This window comes from Lipomyces tetrasporus, assembly GCF_029532465.1.
Source record: "Lipomyces tetrasporus strain NRRL Y-64009 chromosome Unknown POJ06scaffold_2, whole genome shotgun sequence".
Taxonomy (NCBI): domain Eukaryota; kingdom Fungi; phylum Ascomycota; class Lipomycetes; order Lipomycetales; family Lipomycetaceae; genus Lipomyces; species Lipomyces tetrasporus.
This window is the reverse complement of record NW_026611597.1, coordinates 147,104-165,548: the sequence shown is the minus strand read 5'-3', so window position 1 is coordinate 165,548 and position 18,445 is coordinate 147,104. Positions and strand designations below refer to the sequence as shown.

Sequence of the window (18,445 nt, the reverse complement as noted above, 5' to 3'; positions counted from 1 at the left end):
CTGTTAAGAGTGCCGCGGGATACACGCATTCTGATTCTGCATTTGCGTCTAATTTTTCGATGGTTCTGTATCGACTCGTCCGTCACAGCCTGGTCCTCGACGATATATCCGCGACCTCACCAAATGCGAATTCGTTACTACATATATATATATATATATAGGTCGCGCACGATCTGGGTATTCCCGCCGTGCATTTCTTGTGGGCTACCAAACAGCTGAGGTGCCGTTGCTGCATATGCTGCTCTTTCGAGACTGTGGGCCGCCACACTTTTGTAAAGGAACATGATACTTGGGTTTTTGAACTGTGTCTTCTGCCAAACCGGAAGGGCTCGTGGACTATGACTGTGCCCCGCCCTGTTCTACACGTCTGATAAAAAGCCGACTAGTACTGCAAACCAGTATCCATAACTGCGCCACCAATCTTGGCCAACAATGCGAGGACGAACTTTTATTACCACCCATTCAAACAAAATGTACAAACAAATTACATGAAACTCCAATCTTGGCCTAATGGATAAAAGCTAGTCTATATCAAATTATGTCGCAAACGGGGCGCTCAATGGCTCTATCACAACGCCAGGTTTCACCATAACCTTCGGCTTTGTGAGTCTCTGAACGGTCGTCTGCGTAGCCCATTGCCTTCCTATCGGCATTCTCAGGGACCGCTCGTACTGCTCGCGAGTCTCGTATGGAAAAGGAACAGTACCGGCAGTGTACTTGGCACTCCTTTTCGCAGCCTTTTCGTTGATGATCACGTTCTTGAGCTTAGAGTCCTTGCGGTTTTTGGGACTGATACCTTCAATTTTCTGGACAAACTTCTTTTGAGGCTTTCGAACTCCCTTGCCTGTCCAAGAACCCTACGTATGGTTAGAACAGAGGAAGGCTACATCACTGTAGTAAACGCACCCATCCGGGAAGAGTAACATCGATCTCCTTGTCACCTTCATCTTCAATGGTCCTCTTCTTTTCCGCTTCAAACTCCCGTACAACGTCATCACCAGCAAAGGCTCGCTTGACAAGTTCACGTTGCTGGAATTCGGCTGGTTTAGCACGTCGCCCTCCTTTGTAGACCATCGTGACCTGTGAATCGGCGAAACCATCAGCTCCTGCATCTCCGTCGTCATGCACATCTCGGACTTGCAGAATCTGATTAACATTAATCTTGACGTCAGCATCGCCATTTGCCACTGCATTCGCAGCCTTTTCAGCGTTTTTTCGTGCTCTCTTTAACCTTGCCTCCGTCTTAGCATCACGTGTGCTGTCTTTGGAAAGTGAAAGTACCGACTGAACTTTAGCGACGGATCCGGGCTCGACATCTTGTATCCATGGATTAGATGCTTCCGCTGATTTGTGCTCAACCTTCTTGGACTCCGTCCTGTTCAATTTCTGTCTACTGGATGTAACAGACGAAATACCGCCGTCCTTAACCACAATCGTGGCCATCTTCCGTTCTAGAGGTCCAGGGGCATAATCTGCTGCATTAGATTCCTCGACAGCATCCTCTGCGAGCCCCTTAGCCTCCTGACCACCTGGAGCATACTGACGTCGACCTTCATTAATGATCTTGATAGCCGAATCGGTAACTTGCTCCTCAATCTCGTCGTCACCGCCTTCCATACGACGAAGGTCTTCAAAAACTTCTCTTGTTTGCTTACGGAGACGTTCCTCTGCTTCTTTCATGAACTTCATGGTCATAATACCCTTAGCATTCTCGGCCTCCTCTTCCATATCAGGAATACTTGGGAGCTCATCATCATCATCATCATCGGTGATCTCGTCGTCGTCTCCTTCGATCTTTCGAGTGAGATCCTCTCCCCGTCGAAGCATTTCTTCAAGTTCTTCTCTTGTACCTTTGTCCTTGTGTAGGTTCATACGTTTCACATCACGTGCCCATTTGCTAGTATTCTTATGCCGAAGTTCCATGCGCTCGCGAGCACGTTTGACCAGTCTGTCATAATCTTCCTCGTCTTCTCCTTCTGGTTCACCCTCAAGCTGAGCAGCGATTTCCTGTGCGCGTTCTTTTTCACGTTTGTGGATTTTGCGATACGTTTTGCTCTTGATCTTCTTCACCCGCTTGGCCCTCATTTCCTCTCTGAACATCAACTCTCGCATCCGCCGGAGTTCGTTTCGACGGGTTACAACTTCATCAAGGCTGAATTCCCGGTCCTCCAGTCCATAAACTAGTTTTTCACCATAGACTTCGGCATCCGCATCTACAGAATTCGTGATATCGGCCGTCGCAACTCCGCCGCTCTGCTGTAAAGGAAATTCCAAATGCTCGGCCTCCCGATTTCTCTTGACTGTATCCTCCCACTTTCCAACCTCGGCTTTGGCAATCTCGTAAGCGGCAGCTCGATCAACTCGAGCTTCAAGTCGCCGACCCAACCGACTCTTGACAACTTCAGATTTTCCTTTTGATCGTTTCTCAAGTTCATCGAGACGCGCAAGCGATCGAGTACCAAAGGACGACGACGTATGAGCACGTATATCATCCAACGTGACCTTTTTCTTCGCTGGAACGAAAGTCCCATCATCTTCATCTACAGTGGGTGTAAAGTGAGTCGGAAGACCTAGCTTCTTCCGCTTCTTGATCTTGAAGGTCTCTTCTTCCGATTTTCGCGAAGCATTGTCAATAGCTTTCTGGAGTGATCTGATGGCGTTGTCGTCGTCCTCCTCCAATGATGGAGAATCTGATTCGATATCGGAGAGCCGGGTCGTTATGCTTTGGGCAGACCCATCGATGTCTGATGTGCCAGAGGATGACGGCGTCTCGTCTTCGGCAGATTCGGAGTCATGATATGCACTACCACCGTCATCTTCTGTGCCAGCAGGAGAATTTCCAGCAGCCTTCAATATGCCAAATTTATCAACATCATCTAATGCAATGCTACCCTCGCCATCAGATTCATCGCCGCCATCCTTGTCGTGGTCGTCAGCCAGGAAGCTATCATCCGAATCACTGTTGATGATTTCGTCATCCTCAACCTGCCGCAGTGCTTCCTCTAACTTCTTCTTCGCAGCTATATCAGGCTGCTTTGCCTTTGATTTGTCCAACTTCGCCATTTGGCTTTCTGTAGCGTCTGCTAGGAGTTGAGGGATCTCGTGATAACACGGTCGGGTTCCCTGTGCTCGTGTTAATCCCAAAGAGCCAGCCGAAAAATTTGTTGTGGTCATGATGGTGAGAATATTACAGCATATAGCTGTACGCTGCGAGGGATGAATGCCTTAAATGAGACGTGGATAGGCTATGACAATTGCGGGTTAGGGTAAAACACAGCGGATGCTTGTGCTCCACGTGGGAGGAGACAAATTAGTTTGCACACGCTTCAAATATGGCCAAATCAAGAAAACGTGATAACATATGAAACATGAATCTAAGTATAAGCATATTGGAGATAAGATACGAAGCGGCACGCCGTGGAGTCCCATCAAGCAATCATGCCATGCATATCATTGGGGAACCATTATATAAATGAGATGACGGTAGCTAAAAAGTGCGCTTTCCTTGGACTTATCATATACTGAAACGTAAATTCTCCCGCTGCGATAGCTGAAGTCTTGATTTAGCCATATATAATTACTGCTATAGGCGGTACTATCGTTGCAGTTTGCTTGGATGCAGAAGCACTCCGATTACCTATCGGAGCGCTTTCCAAATATATGCAATTACTTTGCTGCTTTGGCGCATGAATACTCTGTTAATTAAGGTCATGTGAATGCGGGCCGGGGCTTGGATCGAATTTTGCTAACAAGCTAATAATTATTTAGTTTTTGGGGGCTGACAAAATATTGAACTGTTCGTGCGGCGGGTTGGCCGATCTCGGACAATTTTCCTAGGTTAGGGCTACCTTTGGCCGCTGTCGGCGAAATAGCAAACCTTCTGCACTTGAATGAAGTTGGTTGCAAAAAAGGTTGGTCTGCTTTCTTCCATTTGTCAAGATCCAATATCAACTATTCTCCGATACCATTCACAATGTCGACCAAGAAAATTGTTCTCCTACCAGGTGATCATGTCGGTAAGGAAGTTGTTGCTGAGGCCAAGAAAGTATTGACGGCCATCTGCGAGCTACGTCCGCAGCACAAGATTGAGTTCGAAGAGCATCTTATTGGTGGTTCAGCTATTGATGCCACTGGCGTTCCTCTTCCCGACGAGACTCTGGAGGCTGCAAAGAAGGCCAACGCTATCTTGCTGGGAGCTGTCGGAGGACCAAAATGGGGTGCTGGAGCGCCGGTGCGACCGGAGCAGGGTCTGCTCAAGATTCGAAAGGAGCTCAATCTCTATGCCAATCTGCGGCCGTGCAACTTTGCTTCCGAGTCGCTTGTTAAGTACAGTCCTCTCAAAGAAGATATTGTTAAGGGAACGGACTTTACTGTCGTGCGCGAGTTGGTTGGTGGTATTTACTTTGGTGACCGCAAGGAGGATACAGGTGATGGTGTTGCGTCCGATATTGAGATCTACTCTGTCCCTGAGGTTGAGCGAATCACCAGAATGGCTGCTTATCTTGCTCTTCAGTATGATCCTCCTGCTCCAATTTGGAGTTTGGATAAGGCTAATGTTCTTGCATCCTCGCGTCTCTGGCGTAGGACGACTGAGCGAGTCATCAAGAGCGAGTTCCCTCAGCTCACTCTCCAACACCAGCTCATTGACTCTGCTGCTATGATCCTGGTCAAGTCCCCTCGTCAGCTCAATGGTATTATTCTCACCTCAAATATGTTCGGCGATATCATTTCGGATGAAGCCTCGGTTATTCCTGGATCCCTCGGTCTCCCACCATCCGCCTCTCTTGCCTCTCTCCCTGACGGAAACGAGGCCCTTGGTCTTTACGAGCCCTGCCACGGTTCGGCTCCTGATCTCCCGCCAAACCGCGTAAACCCGGTATGCTCAATAATTGTGTGCTTTCTTTGATGGGTATACTGACTTAGCAGATTGCTACCATTCTGTCCGTTGCGATGATGCTTCGTCTTTCGTTGAACATGAGGTCGGAGGCCGACGCTGTTGAGAAAGCAGTCCGCAAAGTTCTTGATGCTAAGGAGATCGGCGGATACGATGTTCGGACTGGCGATCTCGGCGGTACCGCTACTACTTCAGAGGTTGGCGACGCGGTGGTCGAGGTTCTCAAGAGTCTTTTATCAGCTTAATACTACATGGAGTGTACGTCTGGCATTATAGTAATTATGAGTTCAAAAAGTTTGTCTCGGCAGGGGTAAAGATTTTGTATCGAGTATATGCGGAGGAGTCTATTCTATGTTTGACATTCATTCGTCAAAATTGACAGAAAGTTGAGCTTATCACTTGGCGGAAACATCATTTCCAAATTAGAACCTCGTGTGCTAACAGGCATTCTTGCGGCTCTGTAACAGTCCAGCGAACTACAAGAATGGTCCTGTATTTCGTTATAGTGCGACGCTGCGTTTTAAACTTCACGGCTCCCACACAATAGACCCACATTCAGTAATCGCGTAACCAGACGGTAACAACAATCCAACTCACATTTTAAGTCAACGTTGCATACTCAGCCCAGCAGTATTTTATTGATAACGATCTATACAGTAGATTCTCCTCCGTTCCGCTTGACATTGTCAGCATGCCGCTGCCCGACGGCCACCACCCTGACGCATCAGCTGCCCCTTTATCCGCAGCAAAGATTTACCGTCGGGGCGAGATCATTGGCCGGGGCAACTTTGGCGTCGTTTATAAAGGATATAATACTGCCGAGAAGAAGGTCGTGGCAATTAAAGTCCTGAACTTAGACACTGCGGAGGACGAGGTTAAAGATGTTCGCCACGAGATCGCACTGTTATCAGAGCTGAAGCAGGGGGATGCGCAAAACATTGTGCGGTATCACGGGTCACATTTGGTCGGATCGCGGTTATGGATTATTATGGATTACTGTGCTGGTGGCAGTGTGAGAACTTTGGTAAGTACTGCAAAGAATAAGCATCTGGTTGACGCAGGAATCTAATTGAACCTCGAAGCAACTGGCAATGGGCAAGATCGAGGAGCGATTTACACAGGTCATTGTTCGAGAATCACTGATCGCTCTATCCTACATTCACAAGGCCGGGATTATCCACCGTGATATTAAAGCTGCGAATATTCTCATCAAAAACGATGGCGGCGTGCAACTCTGCGACTTCGGTGTAGCGGCCCAAATATCCGCCAACCATCCAAAGCGGAGTACGATTGTCGGCACCCCATACTGGATGGCTCCCGAAGTCATCACAGAAGGTGCAACGTATAATTACAAGGCTGACATTTGGTCGCTTGGAATTACAATTTATGAAATGGCGACTGGGCAGCCACCGTACGCGGACCAGGATGGTCTGAGGGTTATGTTTTTGATCCCCAGATCGAAGCCACCGCGACTGGAGGGTGCGCAATATACGCAGAGTTTAAAGGAATTCTTGTCGCTGTGTCTCAACGAGCGACCCGAGGAGCGACCAAACGCAGACGAATTACTTCGGACACGCTTGATTCGAGTGAGCAAAAACGTTCCCACATCGTCATTGCGCGAACTGATTGCACGGTATCGGACTTGGAGAGATCAAGGCAACGTCAGGCAAAGTATTGCACTGGCGAATAATAATAAGAATGGTGGCGCACAAATTCCCGGGGCGCAGGTCGGCAGCGATGGCGAGGACGGATCGATGGCGGACGAAGAGGAGAACGACAAGGAGAGCGTTGGATGGGACTTCGATATTGAGAGTGACAGTACTACTGATACTTTTACGGCGGCAGAGCCTTCGGACCACAGAAGACTGTCGGATGCATCTACGACTTCGTCCGGCAGTTATTGTGAAACCGACGGTGCGAAAGGGTCAATCGACAGTACGCGGACACTGGAATACTTGGCCGATCGTCAGATAGATTCCGACTTGAATGCCGAGACTCTACGGCTGGCAACCCAATTCCCCGCGACGAACCCATCCACTCTCGCTGCCAGGAATTTTGCCAGCCTTGAATCTCGGACCGCTACGCAGGCGCCACACCCTTTGCTTCAGCTGTTTACGAATAGCGACACGCCACCGTTATCTCAAACAGCGTCGACGCCGTCTTCCGCACCAGATATGCCTTCACCATCTTTCTCTGGTGCTACAACGACTAGTTCGTCTCCAGTTGAGATCGAAATTCCGACATTCGAGGCGATGAAGAATCTCGCCTCCGCGGCTGCGACGGCTGCCGTTAGTGGATCGAGCACAACGGACGCCGCTCAACCTCAACCGCCCCCAAAGTTTAACACACGACTATTTCGTTCAAATTCCAATGCGCTACTTCAGAATCCTCATGGTCATCCTTCGCATGGACACCCACCACTGCCCTCGCATTCTTTATCTCCTGCACCCGTATTATCGCCGCCAACACCACAGACATCGCCAGCAATTGCAAGGGCAGCAAGCCCGAGAATATCACCTACATCTGCCGTATCATCTCTCCCACCACAGTTACCGCAAATTCCGCAACTTCCTCCTCTGACGGCATTGCCTCCATTGAGTCAGGCGGCATCTCAACCGCCGCATACGCCGTATACCCCACAGACGCCATCATTTCAGACGCCATCATTTCCTACCATTCACACTACACCGCAGTCGCCGCTTCCTATGCCTGCGTCAACACTGCCAGGTACGCCCGCCCCGGTTGCTCCTGCGCCGCAGCCAACGATTCCAACTAGCACGCCTTCTCGGGCTGCGTCACCAAAGCGCGTTGTACATCCTCCACCTCCAACCGCTTCGTCCCAGCCGGCCCCGCCTTCACCATCTAAATCAGAAGTACTCCGCCAACCTAATCTGCAGATTCCTATTCCACCGCCACCATCGACCTTGTATTGGAGCCAAGCCCAAGCACAATTGCAGACGCAGATGCAGATGCCATTATCCACGCCAAGCTCCGCAGATAGCTCGAATGCGTCGTTTTTTGGTAAAGGTCCTGCTGCTTCTCTCGCCTCCAGTGGTCCGTACTCTTCGTCTCCCACCATGCCGATGAACTCTCCTAACTCGGAACTATTTCCATCTATGCCGGATGTGGATGTGCTTAACATTATGACGGAAACTCAGCTGTCATCACGGGATAAAGTTGTTGACGAGTTGAGTAAGTTGTTTGGATGCTTGGAGATGGGCCTGGAGGTGTTAGAGTGTGGGTTTAAGGTATTGAAGGACGAGAAGGCTGAATGGCGGTGAATGGCATCGACGAATACATTCTCCGGATTGGAAATTTTGGCTTCGATTGTTTGAAGATAAAAGTTTCTGGTTATGGCGTTGGATGAACTCAAAGGTTTTGTTAATATTGGTGTTATGTGGGACTAGATTTGAAATAGATTACAAAATATGGAATCCTACCGGTGCATAGTTGGTATGGTCAAGCATTCGCAAACGAGAATTCGGATAATGTCTCATGAGAATTGGTGATTAAAACGTCCAGTTTACGATGAGGCGTGTTGTTCTCCATTATTGGCTATCATGATCTCAAAGATTCAAGAAAACCTTCTGACTCTCGCCAAATGCAATTCTTTCTATAAAATTTTATGCGGGTTGCATAGTTCCACAACAAGAACATATGACATATGTCTTTGGATTCCAAAACGATCCTGAGCAGTTATCGGACCTGCATCGCCAATGTAAATCCGGGTCTGGCCGCAGCACATTGTTACAAACAGTGCAAATATCTGCATTCGCATCATTTGTCGCCGTACACTGACCACAAGCCAATGGGTGTGTCTTGGAGTCTTGCTTCTCAAATCTTGGCTTGGATAGATTACCCCTCCGGATCGTTGACGGCTGCAGATTGCTGCTCGCATGGTATTCCATATCAGACTCACTATCCTCCAAGTCGACTACTGCTCCGACATCAACTGTAACAATACTCTCCTCCTTTGTCTCGTCGTACATTCCAATCATCTCATCCTTTAGCCACTTCTTTTCGTCGTTGGTTAAATCTTGATTATCCAACCGCCTGTCGTCAAAGTATTCTTCGTTAACTTCTTCGTCTTCATATTCGTCTTCTTCCTTGGCTACTTGTTTGTCGAATCTTTTCTGCGCTGCGTTCATTCGCAGTTCGCGGCCCCTTTCGCTATTTGCAACGCGAGGGACCCCATTGTTTACCTTGCCGCCTTCAAGCTCCTTCCTCTTGCGTAGATCCCCGCCAGCTTTCACTCCGTTGCCTTCAAATTTCCGTTTCCGTTTTCGTCGGTGCACCACTCGCGTCCTCCGCGTCCTCGAATATGATCCACCACATAGCTCCTTCGGCATATCCTGTTCGGACAATGGGATCGAATCAACAATAGCAGATGTGCCGAGCTGATATCCTCGCGAATATAGACCTTCGCCGGTGTAGCCTTTCGCTTGGAGTGCATGCAGTTCGCTCATAAATTGATTCCGCACTGCCCAAAAAGTCTTCGAGTGATTCATCTGCTTATTATGTGCCAGTTCGTGGATCATGACGCTGAGAACCTACGCGGTATGAGCACCCTTCCCTTCCTGACATCGCACACGCAACATACCTGTCTAAATCCTAAGTATCGACCGTCAGGACCGCGCAGAACTAATCTGATATTCTCTCCAGCATTATAATTGATTCCCCAAAACTCTCTATTGTGCTCGTTCTCGTCGAGACTTGTGATACTTAGCGAGTGGCTCTTCATTATCGGAAAAACAATGGCCGCGACGCGGTTCAGAATGTTCAAGCTATGTGGTGGCGACCCCGGCAAAGGGGTAATAAATGTGATTCTAGGATTCGGCTGCTCATTTTTTGCATTAAATCGCGTTATCGACAGCGGCATTGCGAACTGCGAGAAATTTAGAACGTATCTGATATTTACGAATATCCTAGCCTGAGCCGCCCAGGAAAGCATGTGACGACTAGACGTTAAAGAAAGTCACGTGTGGGCGTAGGTGACAACAGATATCGAGCGCTTAATGCGAGGGTTTTTTCCTTGGGGGGCACATGCCAAACGAGTGAGCTCTCCCAATTCGCAATTTTTCATGTCCAGGTTGACCAAGGCCTTCCAAGCGATCTTCAACTAAAGTCATAAGCAAATGGTGTCGATCTCTCGTGATTCGCCATCGCTGACCAAGAAGCTTGAACTGCCGCCACATTTCCCATCAATGCCGTCTTCGGAGCCCTCGGCGGTGATGATCTTGTCGCCGACGAACTCGAAGGCTCCATTCACATCATCAGCGATACAACAATCAAAACTAAAGCGCAAGCGACCGGAATATGATCCAATTACGCCATCTTCAACGTCTGCTTCGGATTCAGGAGATGATAGCGGTATCCGACGGGCATTGTCGCATCAACGGTCTGGTCAGCGGCAAAGAAAGAAGCGCGTGACTGTGTCCGCACCCGCAGACCTACAGCGAAACGCTGTTGCTTTTGGAAACAGCGACCAAAGCAGTGTGGATGAAACAACCGTAGTAGAGAATGACCTCGCTGCAACATCAGCGAAGGGTCACGGCCTGGCTGGACGTATTCACCGTGGCTTTGTTCAAAACGCATTGTCGGAGATGGATAGGGTACGTTCTGTTTATAGTATACTTGTGGTTAATTGCTGGATCTAAGACGACTATATTTCAGGGAAATATCGCTCCATTGCTTGATCTCACCAGTCAACTCTCTGTTCCGCTATTTAGCCCAGAAGGATTATCTGCAGGACAAGTCTACTATACTTTGTCTGCGCTATTATCACACGTTGACCGCCTCAGTGCGACGACCTGCGTTTCGCTTATCAGAGCCATTATAAACCTTCCAGGGATCGAGACAGATCCTGCAAGTCTTTCGGGCACTCAGAGAAAGGAATTCTCGACGCTAGTCCAACTCCACGGCAAATTTCTAGGAGTTCTAGTCTCCAGTATACCGAGGTGGTACGCTGAAGTAGCTTCCCGTATTGTTAGCGAGTTTACGATGGCTAGTGGTTGGTCTGCTGAGAGGTGGCATGCGCTGTTGAGGTACTTAGTCACACTTGTGCCAACATCTGCTTCCGTTCTTCAAAGTGCCATTATTAGGTTGTTTCCATACAAGTACGAGGATTTAGGAATTATTGCACGATATGTGGCGAACATATTGCGTGTCCTGGACTACGTACCTGAACTGCAGCGTGCTGTTTGGGGTGTTATCGTGGAGCGGACTGTGGAGCTAGATGTTGACATCGAAAGCAAGCTTGACCAGCTGGATGACGAAGATGAAGACAATGGGGAAGATGATGGCGAAGCCGAATGGAATACTCTGGCTTCACTGAGCAGGGATGACAACTTACAATTGGAGAACAAATTTCAAGAGGATGAAGTGATATTTTCCACTCAGCTAGCTGCCGAAGCTCGAGATCTCACCAATGTTAAGATCATGTCGATTAAGTTGGACTCCCTGGTTTCCTTCCTTCTCGGCAAACTCAGGCCGTCTTTTAATTCTTCAGGAGTCCCTTCGAAAGAGTCTCTGTCTCTTTACTCTACTCTTCTCTCTCTTTTCACAACATATCTCCTTCCGACACATAGAACACACGCGATCCAGTACTTATTCTTTTCAGTTTCCCAGTCAGTTCCCGAATTCACGGACGCTTTTCTAGCGCTTCTTTTGGAAACAGCATTGGCACCAACCGAGGCGATTCCGCGACGGCAAATGGCAATGCAGTATCTGGCGTCTTACGTCGCTCGAGCTCGCGCAGTTAGTCGATCTCAACTTCACTCTGTTATTTCCATCCTCAGTAAATGGATATCAAGATATCTTGACGAACGAGAAGTTGAGGTGCAGTCGGCTGACTCTACACCTTTGTCAAACAGCCCTCGCGGCAACATCGACATGGCTCGTTTCACAATGTTTTACGCGGTCGTGCAAGGATATTTCTATATCTTCTGCTTTAGGCACGCCGCGCTTCGTAACGATGAGGACGAATCTGGCCAATCCGGCGAATGGGTTTGCAACATTTCACAGCTTCTGCAACGCGTTGTCAACTCTCGCTTCAATCCACTTAAGTGGTGTAACGCCGATGTTGTCTCCATGTTTTCCAAAGTAGCTCAGCGTGAAGGAGCTGCGTATTGTTTCTCGATTATTCAGAAGAACAAAAGAGGCACGTCTGTGTTGTCAGATGTATCGACACCTATAGAGGGATCGACGACGATTCACGAGATAAAAGCCAGTTCATTAGCTGTCGCAGATTTCGATGGTGTATTCGCGAAGACGGGAATGAAGCCGCTAGAGGGATACTTTCCCTTCGATCCGCTGGTGTTGAAGAAAACTAGACGTCTGGTCAAGGAGATGTATGTTACCTGGGCAGAAGTTGCTGCTGAGGAGGATTTCTCGTCGGACGAGGAGGACGAAGACAACAAAGACAACAAAGACGACAGCGAGTGTGAAGGAGAAGACGAAGAAGACGAAGACGACGACGGAGAAGATGATGAATATGATGACGAGGACGAAGATCAGACGGTTAATTGTGCGTAGTGTATCAGATGGCCGGTGTAGGTTATGGATTTAGCTTGTAGCGCATAAGGTTGTGGTGCATCTGGAGTTCTTTTTCTTTTTTGAATATTTCCTACTCATATATGGTGTTATGTGCTTAACACTCGGGCTCAAAAGCATTGGATGATGAAAAACTGTGTTAGTATGCTTGGATTATGCAATCGAGTTTAGATAAAATGTCTGACAATGATGAGGTTTATACATGATACATACAATAGAGTACACTCTAATAACCCATAACTTATCGTATAATCAAATTACGCGTTTCCCAAAAATTATCTAAAACTTATGCTACCGTACTTGCCAATTCAAGTTCACTCGTCTCCTCTTTTGTCGGAGCACTTTCATGCTCCTTAAACCAGTTCTCGCGATATAGCTTCACCTTCTCCTCATATTCTACCAATCGCAGCTTGTATTCGGCGAACCGGCGCTCGTTTTCTACCCGATTACGATTGGTTTCTTCAATAACGGGCTTTTTCTCTTCGTCACTCGAATTCCTCCACTTCTGACTAAGAATCGCACGAATGTCAGCTACCGTTGGCTTTGCGTTTGCGTCACCCGTAGCTAGGCGTCGCTGTTGTTCGGCCATTACACGGCACTGTTCCCAATTTACCTTCTGAAAGAGGATGAATGGATTCAGATGGGCTTTCTCTGGCTTTGGGGGAACGGCAGATCCGAGTGCTTTCGAGATCGCCGCTTCACACTCACGCGCATGAGCCGCGAGACGCTGATCACGAAGTTGCTGAGCACGCAGCAGATGCAAATGAGGATCGATGGCTCCGGCCGTGCTGTTCTTCGTCGGGAAATACCCATTTGGCGAAATAATATTAAACGAAAATGGTTGTACTTGCGACTGTGAAGTAGTCGTTGACGCCACCGCTAATGGAACAGGTGTAGATGATTTGGCCTTCGGCTTCGGACCGGGCTTGGCACGTCTCTTAATCGGCACAATGCCTTCATCCACAGGCATCATTTCGAATTCCCCTAATGGAATGTGGGGCAGCCTGACAGGCTGCGGAACAGGGGGAACTTCACCAACATAAGCGCTCTTAGGCGGAGGAGGAAACGTAACTGTCTCTGTTTGCAGCGGGACGTTTGGTCGCAGACGTGGTTTGACCAATGGACTGGCAAGGGTAATATTCCCAACCACTGTTCGAAATACTTCCTCGGCGGCACGAAGACCAGACAAATATGCACCATGAACTGTTGCCGGGTGCGTACGGGAAGTTGCTTCGCCAGCAAAGAATAGATTATCATCGCAAGTTGGAGCCGCCAGGGTATCGTAGTCTTCTCCAGTCGCATTTGGACCCACAAAGGAGTACGAGCCTCGACTGAATGGATCTTGATGCCACCGCGTAATAATCGTCTCGGTCGGGTGAGGAATAGCGACAGAGGGGTACATTCGTGACAACACATAAGTGGCGTCCCGAATCAATACTTCGTCTGGATGCCTTGACGTATCAACAGCAGCCTGTCCGGCCATTAACGCAACTAATCCTGTTAATTTGGCAACTCTTAAGGACAACGTCGCAACAAGACTTACCCAAACAATGCTTCCCAACAACTTTGGTACAATTCCAAAACATATAAAACCTTCCCCTTACATCCCTATAACTCTCTTGGTTCATGCGATCAGCAGACCCATTATTGTCACGGGCGACTCCAACGATATCCTTATCCGGATCCCAAAAACACATATCGTACACAAGAACAACTTTATTGAGAACACCAAATCCCAAATTCTGGATACTCTCCTTTTTTTTCTCTGGCAGTTCCGGCTGGAAACTAATAGTGTCGGCTTTCAAAACTCCTAGAGGGACTGTACAAATGACGCGATCCGCTGAAATGCTCTCACCGGAATGCATTGTGACTGTAAACTTCTTGCGACCTGCCTCCTTGGACGCCTCGTATGCGACAATTTTGACTGAACTTTTGAAGCGTACGTCGAGACGAGTTGGAAACAAGTACAGAGCACGAGGAACCAGCATGTACCCACCGTTTTCCAACATCGCATGCTTACCAGAGAATTCATTGCCGTCGTCTTGGTCCCACGATCCTAAACTAAGATTGTGCACTGAGGTCGCATTAGCATATTCCAGATTGGCATAATGCCAGTTGATTAACCGAAGATCTTGAACTGTCAAATCGGCAAGTTGTCTCACGATACCTAGTTGTCTGTCTAGCGTCGCACCAAGCGTCGGGGCTTGAGGGGGAACAGGCGTGGTCGTAAAAGGTGGAAGATCGTGTTCATTCCGATTCTTTGACACGACAAATCCCAGATCTTCCAATTTAAGATCAAGAGATGTCTTGGTTGTCTTTGCAGTGTATGGTCGACCGACGGTCTTCAGAGGATAGGATCCGACCTCAACTGTAGGTTCCAAAGGCGGCAGGTCGACAGCATTGGCCTCCATCCGTGCGATTGTTCGGCCGCCATCACCCGTTGGATCCTTTCCACTTGTAACTAGAGAGACGTCACCTTCAACAGTATGTGGCGGTACGACGGGCGCCCGATATGCGGCGACACGATCTAGCATATCATTGAACAGTCCTTCCGCACGACGATCCAATGATGCTGAAACGGCTCCACCAACCACTTCGTCATACAATGCGCCAGCATCTTGCAACTCGTGGCACGGCAGTCCGAGCTGTTTCCGAACGATTACTGCCAACGGATTGCCGTTACCAAATCCCGTGATAATCTGCCCGCCCAGATCTACCTTTTGCGATCCAGAATTCTGATCTCCGTCATTGCGCAAAGGCGCGCTATACACACGACCACCAATTCGTTGACGACCTTCAAGAATGACAATTTCTGGAGGAGTTTCATAGCCAGACAAGAAATCATCATACTGCTTGAACAGCCCATCTAACTGCCTTGCGCAGCCCAATCCTGCCATCCCGGCCCCGATCACCACAATTCGTAACCTAGGTCTGCGTACTGAGGGGATGGGGAGCATGTAAGGAAAGTTATTCCGGCATCGAGGAATATCCACAACTCCAAAATTGATATATCCATGACGTACAAGCAGTTCGAATGCCGCCTCTGCTAGACCAAAAAATCGAGGATCACGCGAGCACCCGGCAGCCTCGGCACGAGTGACACTAACATGATGATTCATCCTCCATAGACGGAGAATACCATTCCGAATATTCAGATATGTCGTCACATGTAAATGGTTAATATCGTTCTTCAACAATGCGTACTCGAGGGGGTGCAATGCAAATGGAGGTAAGCGCGATGCAAAGGCAGCCTCAATCCCTTCTCGCGCATAGACCTCCGAGGATATATCCGACGGGATTGACGATTTCGCGAAATACTCCAATCGATTATAGGGAACGGTTGTCACAAGTTCTGGTATTACGCCCAGCGAGGCGATGTATTCGCTACGTGTCATTGGTGGATCAACATATTCGCTTTCAGCCAGCATGGTAGCTAACAGCTCATCTCGATCAAGATCTGAGAGCTTCGGCAGCCTTGGGGCTTCATCGTTCCTTTCCACTTTGAGAATCGGAGTCGATGCTACTGGTTTCATGGTGCCAATTCCAGAATCTGGCAGGTTTGGGGGTTGAAGAAATTGCTGTGAGTTAGGTAGACCAGGTGTTGCATTGATGTGATTTCGCACAACTTGCGAGGAGTCGTCTGGCCGCACAATAGATGGAGCGGAAGTTATCTGGTTCGCACCAGACCCATGGCCAGGCACCGGATTATTGACCGCTGGTTGCGATGTTATTTGGGAACTCAGTATTGATTCGTGAACTGTTCCGAGAGGCGACTTTGACGGAGCCCCAGCAATTTGCGAATTGATAGGAGACAGAAATCCAGTTTGCGTTGATAGTCGTGTGGACTCTGGAACAATCGAAATTACCGGACTGGCCTTCCATTTCCCCTTAGTGCTCGTCACGTCTTTATCCTCGCGCCGTTGTACCTTTAAAGCCGACAAAGTGGGCGAAGCCGCATTTGATGCACTGTTGATCCCTTGCGTACTAAGCATTGAAGTGGCAGCTGCTGTCGATATGTTCAAATCTGGAGCCACAGCATTTGTCACAGTCGTTGATGAATTCCTGGCGCGCTTTCGAGAAGGCTCGAAAGCCAGTGACGAAGACGGATTTGTGGCCGGAACGACGAATTTGTTTTGCAACACAGGTGTTAATTGTTGTGAAGGCTGCCGCTTCGCTTTTGCCTGAGATTTCGGCTGGGATAGCGGTACTGCATTCGGCGGAGTCTGCTGTAGCTGCTGTTGTTCCTTCTGTTGTGGCTGAAGATGCGGAGGTAGCGGAGGCTTAACGTATTCTTGATGTTGAAACGGGACTGAAGCCTGCGAATGCGGATGTACAGGCTGCTGCAATTGCTTTTGCGTAGGTGTAGTCTGTGGTGGTAAAAATGAAGGAGAAACGGTAGGCGTACGCTGCAGGTTATGCATCAGCGTGATATGCGGTTGCTGCTCCATAGCCTCTTGTTTCAGGGACGGCTGCTGCGCCTGACTGTCATAAAAACCGCCACTCCCATTCGCATTAGCGGTCGATATGACTGGAGTGGACGGTATCGACTGCTGCTCTGGCTCTTCAATTCTAGAGTGCATCGACTGCTGAATTGGTGACTGCATTTGCGAAGCCATAGAACTCTGCATCTGTGGTTGTCGTGGCGGCGGTTGCTGCTGGGCAGTGTGTTGGCGTGGTGGCATCGGCGAATATGGTTGATCCAAAGTTGAGTGATGCGGTGGATGATGTCCATACATCGCGTGGGACCGGGGACGCTGCTGGGAAACGAATTGGTATTGTTGGGGCTGTGAAGACTGCTGCACTTGTTGCTGCTGCTGTAAATGAGGTGGCGGCGGAATAGGTGTCTGTTGATATGGCAAGGCAGTATGAGGGTGCCCGTACGGTTCCCCATATATGCCGTACTGGTTATTCATCTGCGAATACCCGGCTATGGACGAGCTATTGTCTCCGTTGGAATATTGGTATTGACCATGACCACCGTTCGACTGTCGCGCAGTGGAAGCAGGCTGCTGTACTTCAGATGTCGGTTGTAAATGCTGGTCTTGGTCCCACGCAAGAATAGAATCCTGCTGCGACTCTAAGAATTGGGCCCATATATTATGACCATTCTCCTGGCTATTCTCCAACGAGACTTGTCGGTTCGGTGATCCGGAGTCCGACGTGTCGATTCCCAGAGCAGCACCAAGATCCTGCTCGAATGTAGTCTGGTCCTGTTGATGCGACTGCTCGTGGCCTTGTCGGACCAGTTGGCTCATATCCCCCGAGAGCCCTTGATCAGAGTAAGCACTAGATTGATAATACGCGTCATAGTTCGTGTATTGCTCCGGCTGCTGGCGTTGTGGGTGGTTTTGCTGCTGTTGAGGAGCCGTTTGTTGAGACGCATTCAGAATGTCCATGCCCATGTTGGCAGCAAATGCCGGTAGGTAATAGCCGCCAGGCGCGGAAGCAGTAGCTTGACCGCCTCCCCCCGCGGGATTACTTTGCGCCATATTATTACGGCTGGTGTGGTCTCTAATCGACGACTCGTTGTTAGCAGGATCAGACACGAGCATGGGCCTTATCTTGTCACCCAGCTAACCAGAAAGCACTTACCAGTACATCATGGGTTTAAGTCATAAATATACACATCTCGCCGTCCAATTGCTACCAATTTCCGCTACTGCTACCGGCCGTCGCAGTTGTTCCGGTTCCTGCTGTCTGATATGCTCTAAGGTGTCTATTCTCGAGCGGAGATGTTGTTGAGGAAGGGTTAGGGTCTCTTGTGCCACACTCAGTGTGGATTAGGGTTATATTTTTCGATTGAAAATGCCCTAACCCCAAATTTGCCATCTTGGCGTGACAATGAAGTCAACATTCGATGTTCGGTCATTCTATTATTGTGCACGTAATTCCTAACCCCCATGACTGCTCCGGGTGACGCACTACTTCTTCCTATCCTTGAGAATCATTTCGTTGTCTGTATAATATTGACGTCAGTACACGAACATCACAGCTCTACTG

General features: G+C 48.8%; 6 protein-coding genes across 6 annotated transcripts; 3 read left to right on the top strand and 3 right to left on the bottom strand.

Annotated features, from left to right (window-relative positions):
- Positions 1–404: 404 nt before the first annotated feature.
- POJ06DRAFT_244674 (small-subunit processome) lies at positions 405–3,177 on the bottom strand (the record flags this gene model as incomplete). Its single annotated transcript, XM_056186523.1, has 2 exons — positions 405–857; positions 907–3,177. The coding sequence occupies 2 exons, from the start codon at positions 3,172–3,174 to the stop codon at positions 537–539; spliced, it is 2,589 nt and encodes an 862-aa protein (XP_056045899.1). The 3' UTR covers positions 405–536.
- A 634-nt stretch (positions 3,178–3,811) lies between these two features.
- Positions 3,812–5,319, top strand: POJ06DRAFT_244672 (Isopropylmalate dehydrogenase-like domain-containing protein). The gene is made up of 2 exons (XM_056186522.1): positions 3,812–4,876; positions 4,927–5,319. Exons 1-2 carry the CDS (start codon positions 3,974–3,976, stop codon positions 5,137–5,139), a joined length of 1,116 nt encoding a protein of 371 aa, XP_056045898.1. The 5' UTR covers positions 3,812–3,973; the 3' UTR covers positions 5,140–5,319.
- Positions 5,320–5,321: 2 nt separating this feature from the next.
- Positions 5,322–8,318, top strand: POJ06DRAFT_49652 (kinase-like domain-containing protein). Its single transcript, XM_056191126.1, has 2 exons — positions 5,322–5,918; positions 5,977–8,318. Exons 1-2 carry the CDS (start codon positions 5,586–5,588, stop codon positions 8,173–8,175), a joined length of 2,532 nt encoding a protein of 843 aa, XP_056045897.1. The 5' UTR covers positions 5,322–5,585; the 3' UTR covers positions 8,176–8,318.
- A 1-nt stretch (position 8,319) lies between these two features.
- POJ06DRAFT_49648 (WLM domain-containing protein) lies at positions 8,320–9,813 on the bottom strand. The gene is made up of 2 exons (XM_056191125.1): positions 9,495–9,813; positions 8,320–9,444 (listed from the first exon to the last, which is right to left on the bottom strand). The coding sequence occupies exons 1-2, from the start codon at positions 9,771–9,773 to the stop codon at positions 8,518–8,520; spliced, it is 1,206 nt and encodes a 401-aa protein (XP_056045896.1). The 5' UTR covers positions 9,774–9,813; the 3' UTR covers positions 8,320–8,517.
- A 312-nt stretch (positions 9,814–10,125) lies between these two features.
- Positions 10,126–12,427, top strand: POJ06DRAFT_192478 (RNA polymerase I-specific transcription initiation factor RRN3-domain-containing protein; the record flags this gene model as incomplete). Its single annotated transcript, XM_056184881.1, has 2 exons — positions 10,126–10,506; positions 10,568–12,427. The coding sequence occupies 2 exons, from the start codon at positions 10,126–10,128 to the stop codon at positions 12,425–12,427; spliced, it is 2,241 nt and encodes a 746-aa protein (XP_056045895.1).
- A 189-nt stretch (positions 12,428–12,616) lies between these two features.
- POJ06DRAFT_205589 (flavin-containing amine oxidoreductase-domain containing protein) lies at positions 12,617–18,132 on the bottom strand. Its single transcript, XM_056185360.1, has 3 exons — positions 18,038–18,132; positions 13,989–17,956; positions 12,617–13,936 (listed from the first exon to the last, which is right to left on the bottom strand). Exons 2-3 carry the CDS (start codon positions 17,932–17,934, stop codon positions 12,732–12,734), a joined length of 5,151 nt encoding a protein of 1,716 aa, XP_056045894.1. The 5' UTR covers positions 17,935–17,956; positions 18,038–18,132; the 3' UTR covers positions 12,617–12,731.
- Between the last annotated feature and the right edge of the window lie 313 nt (positions 18,133–18,445).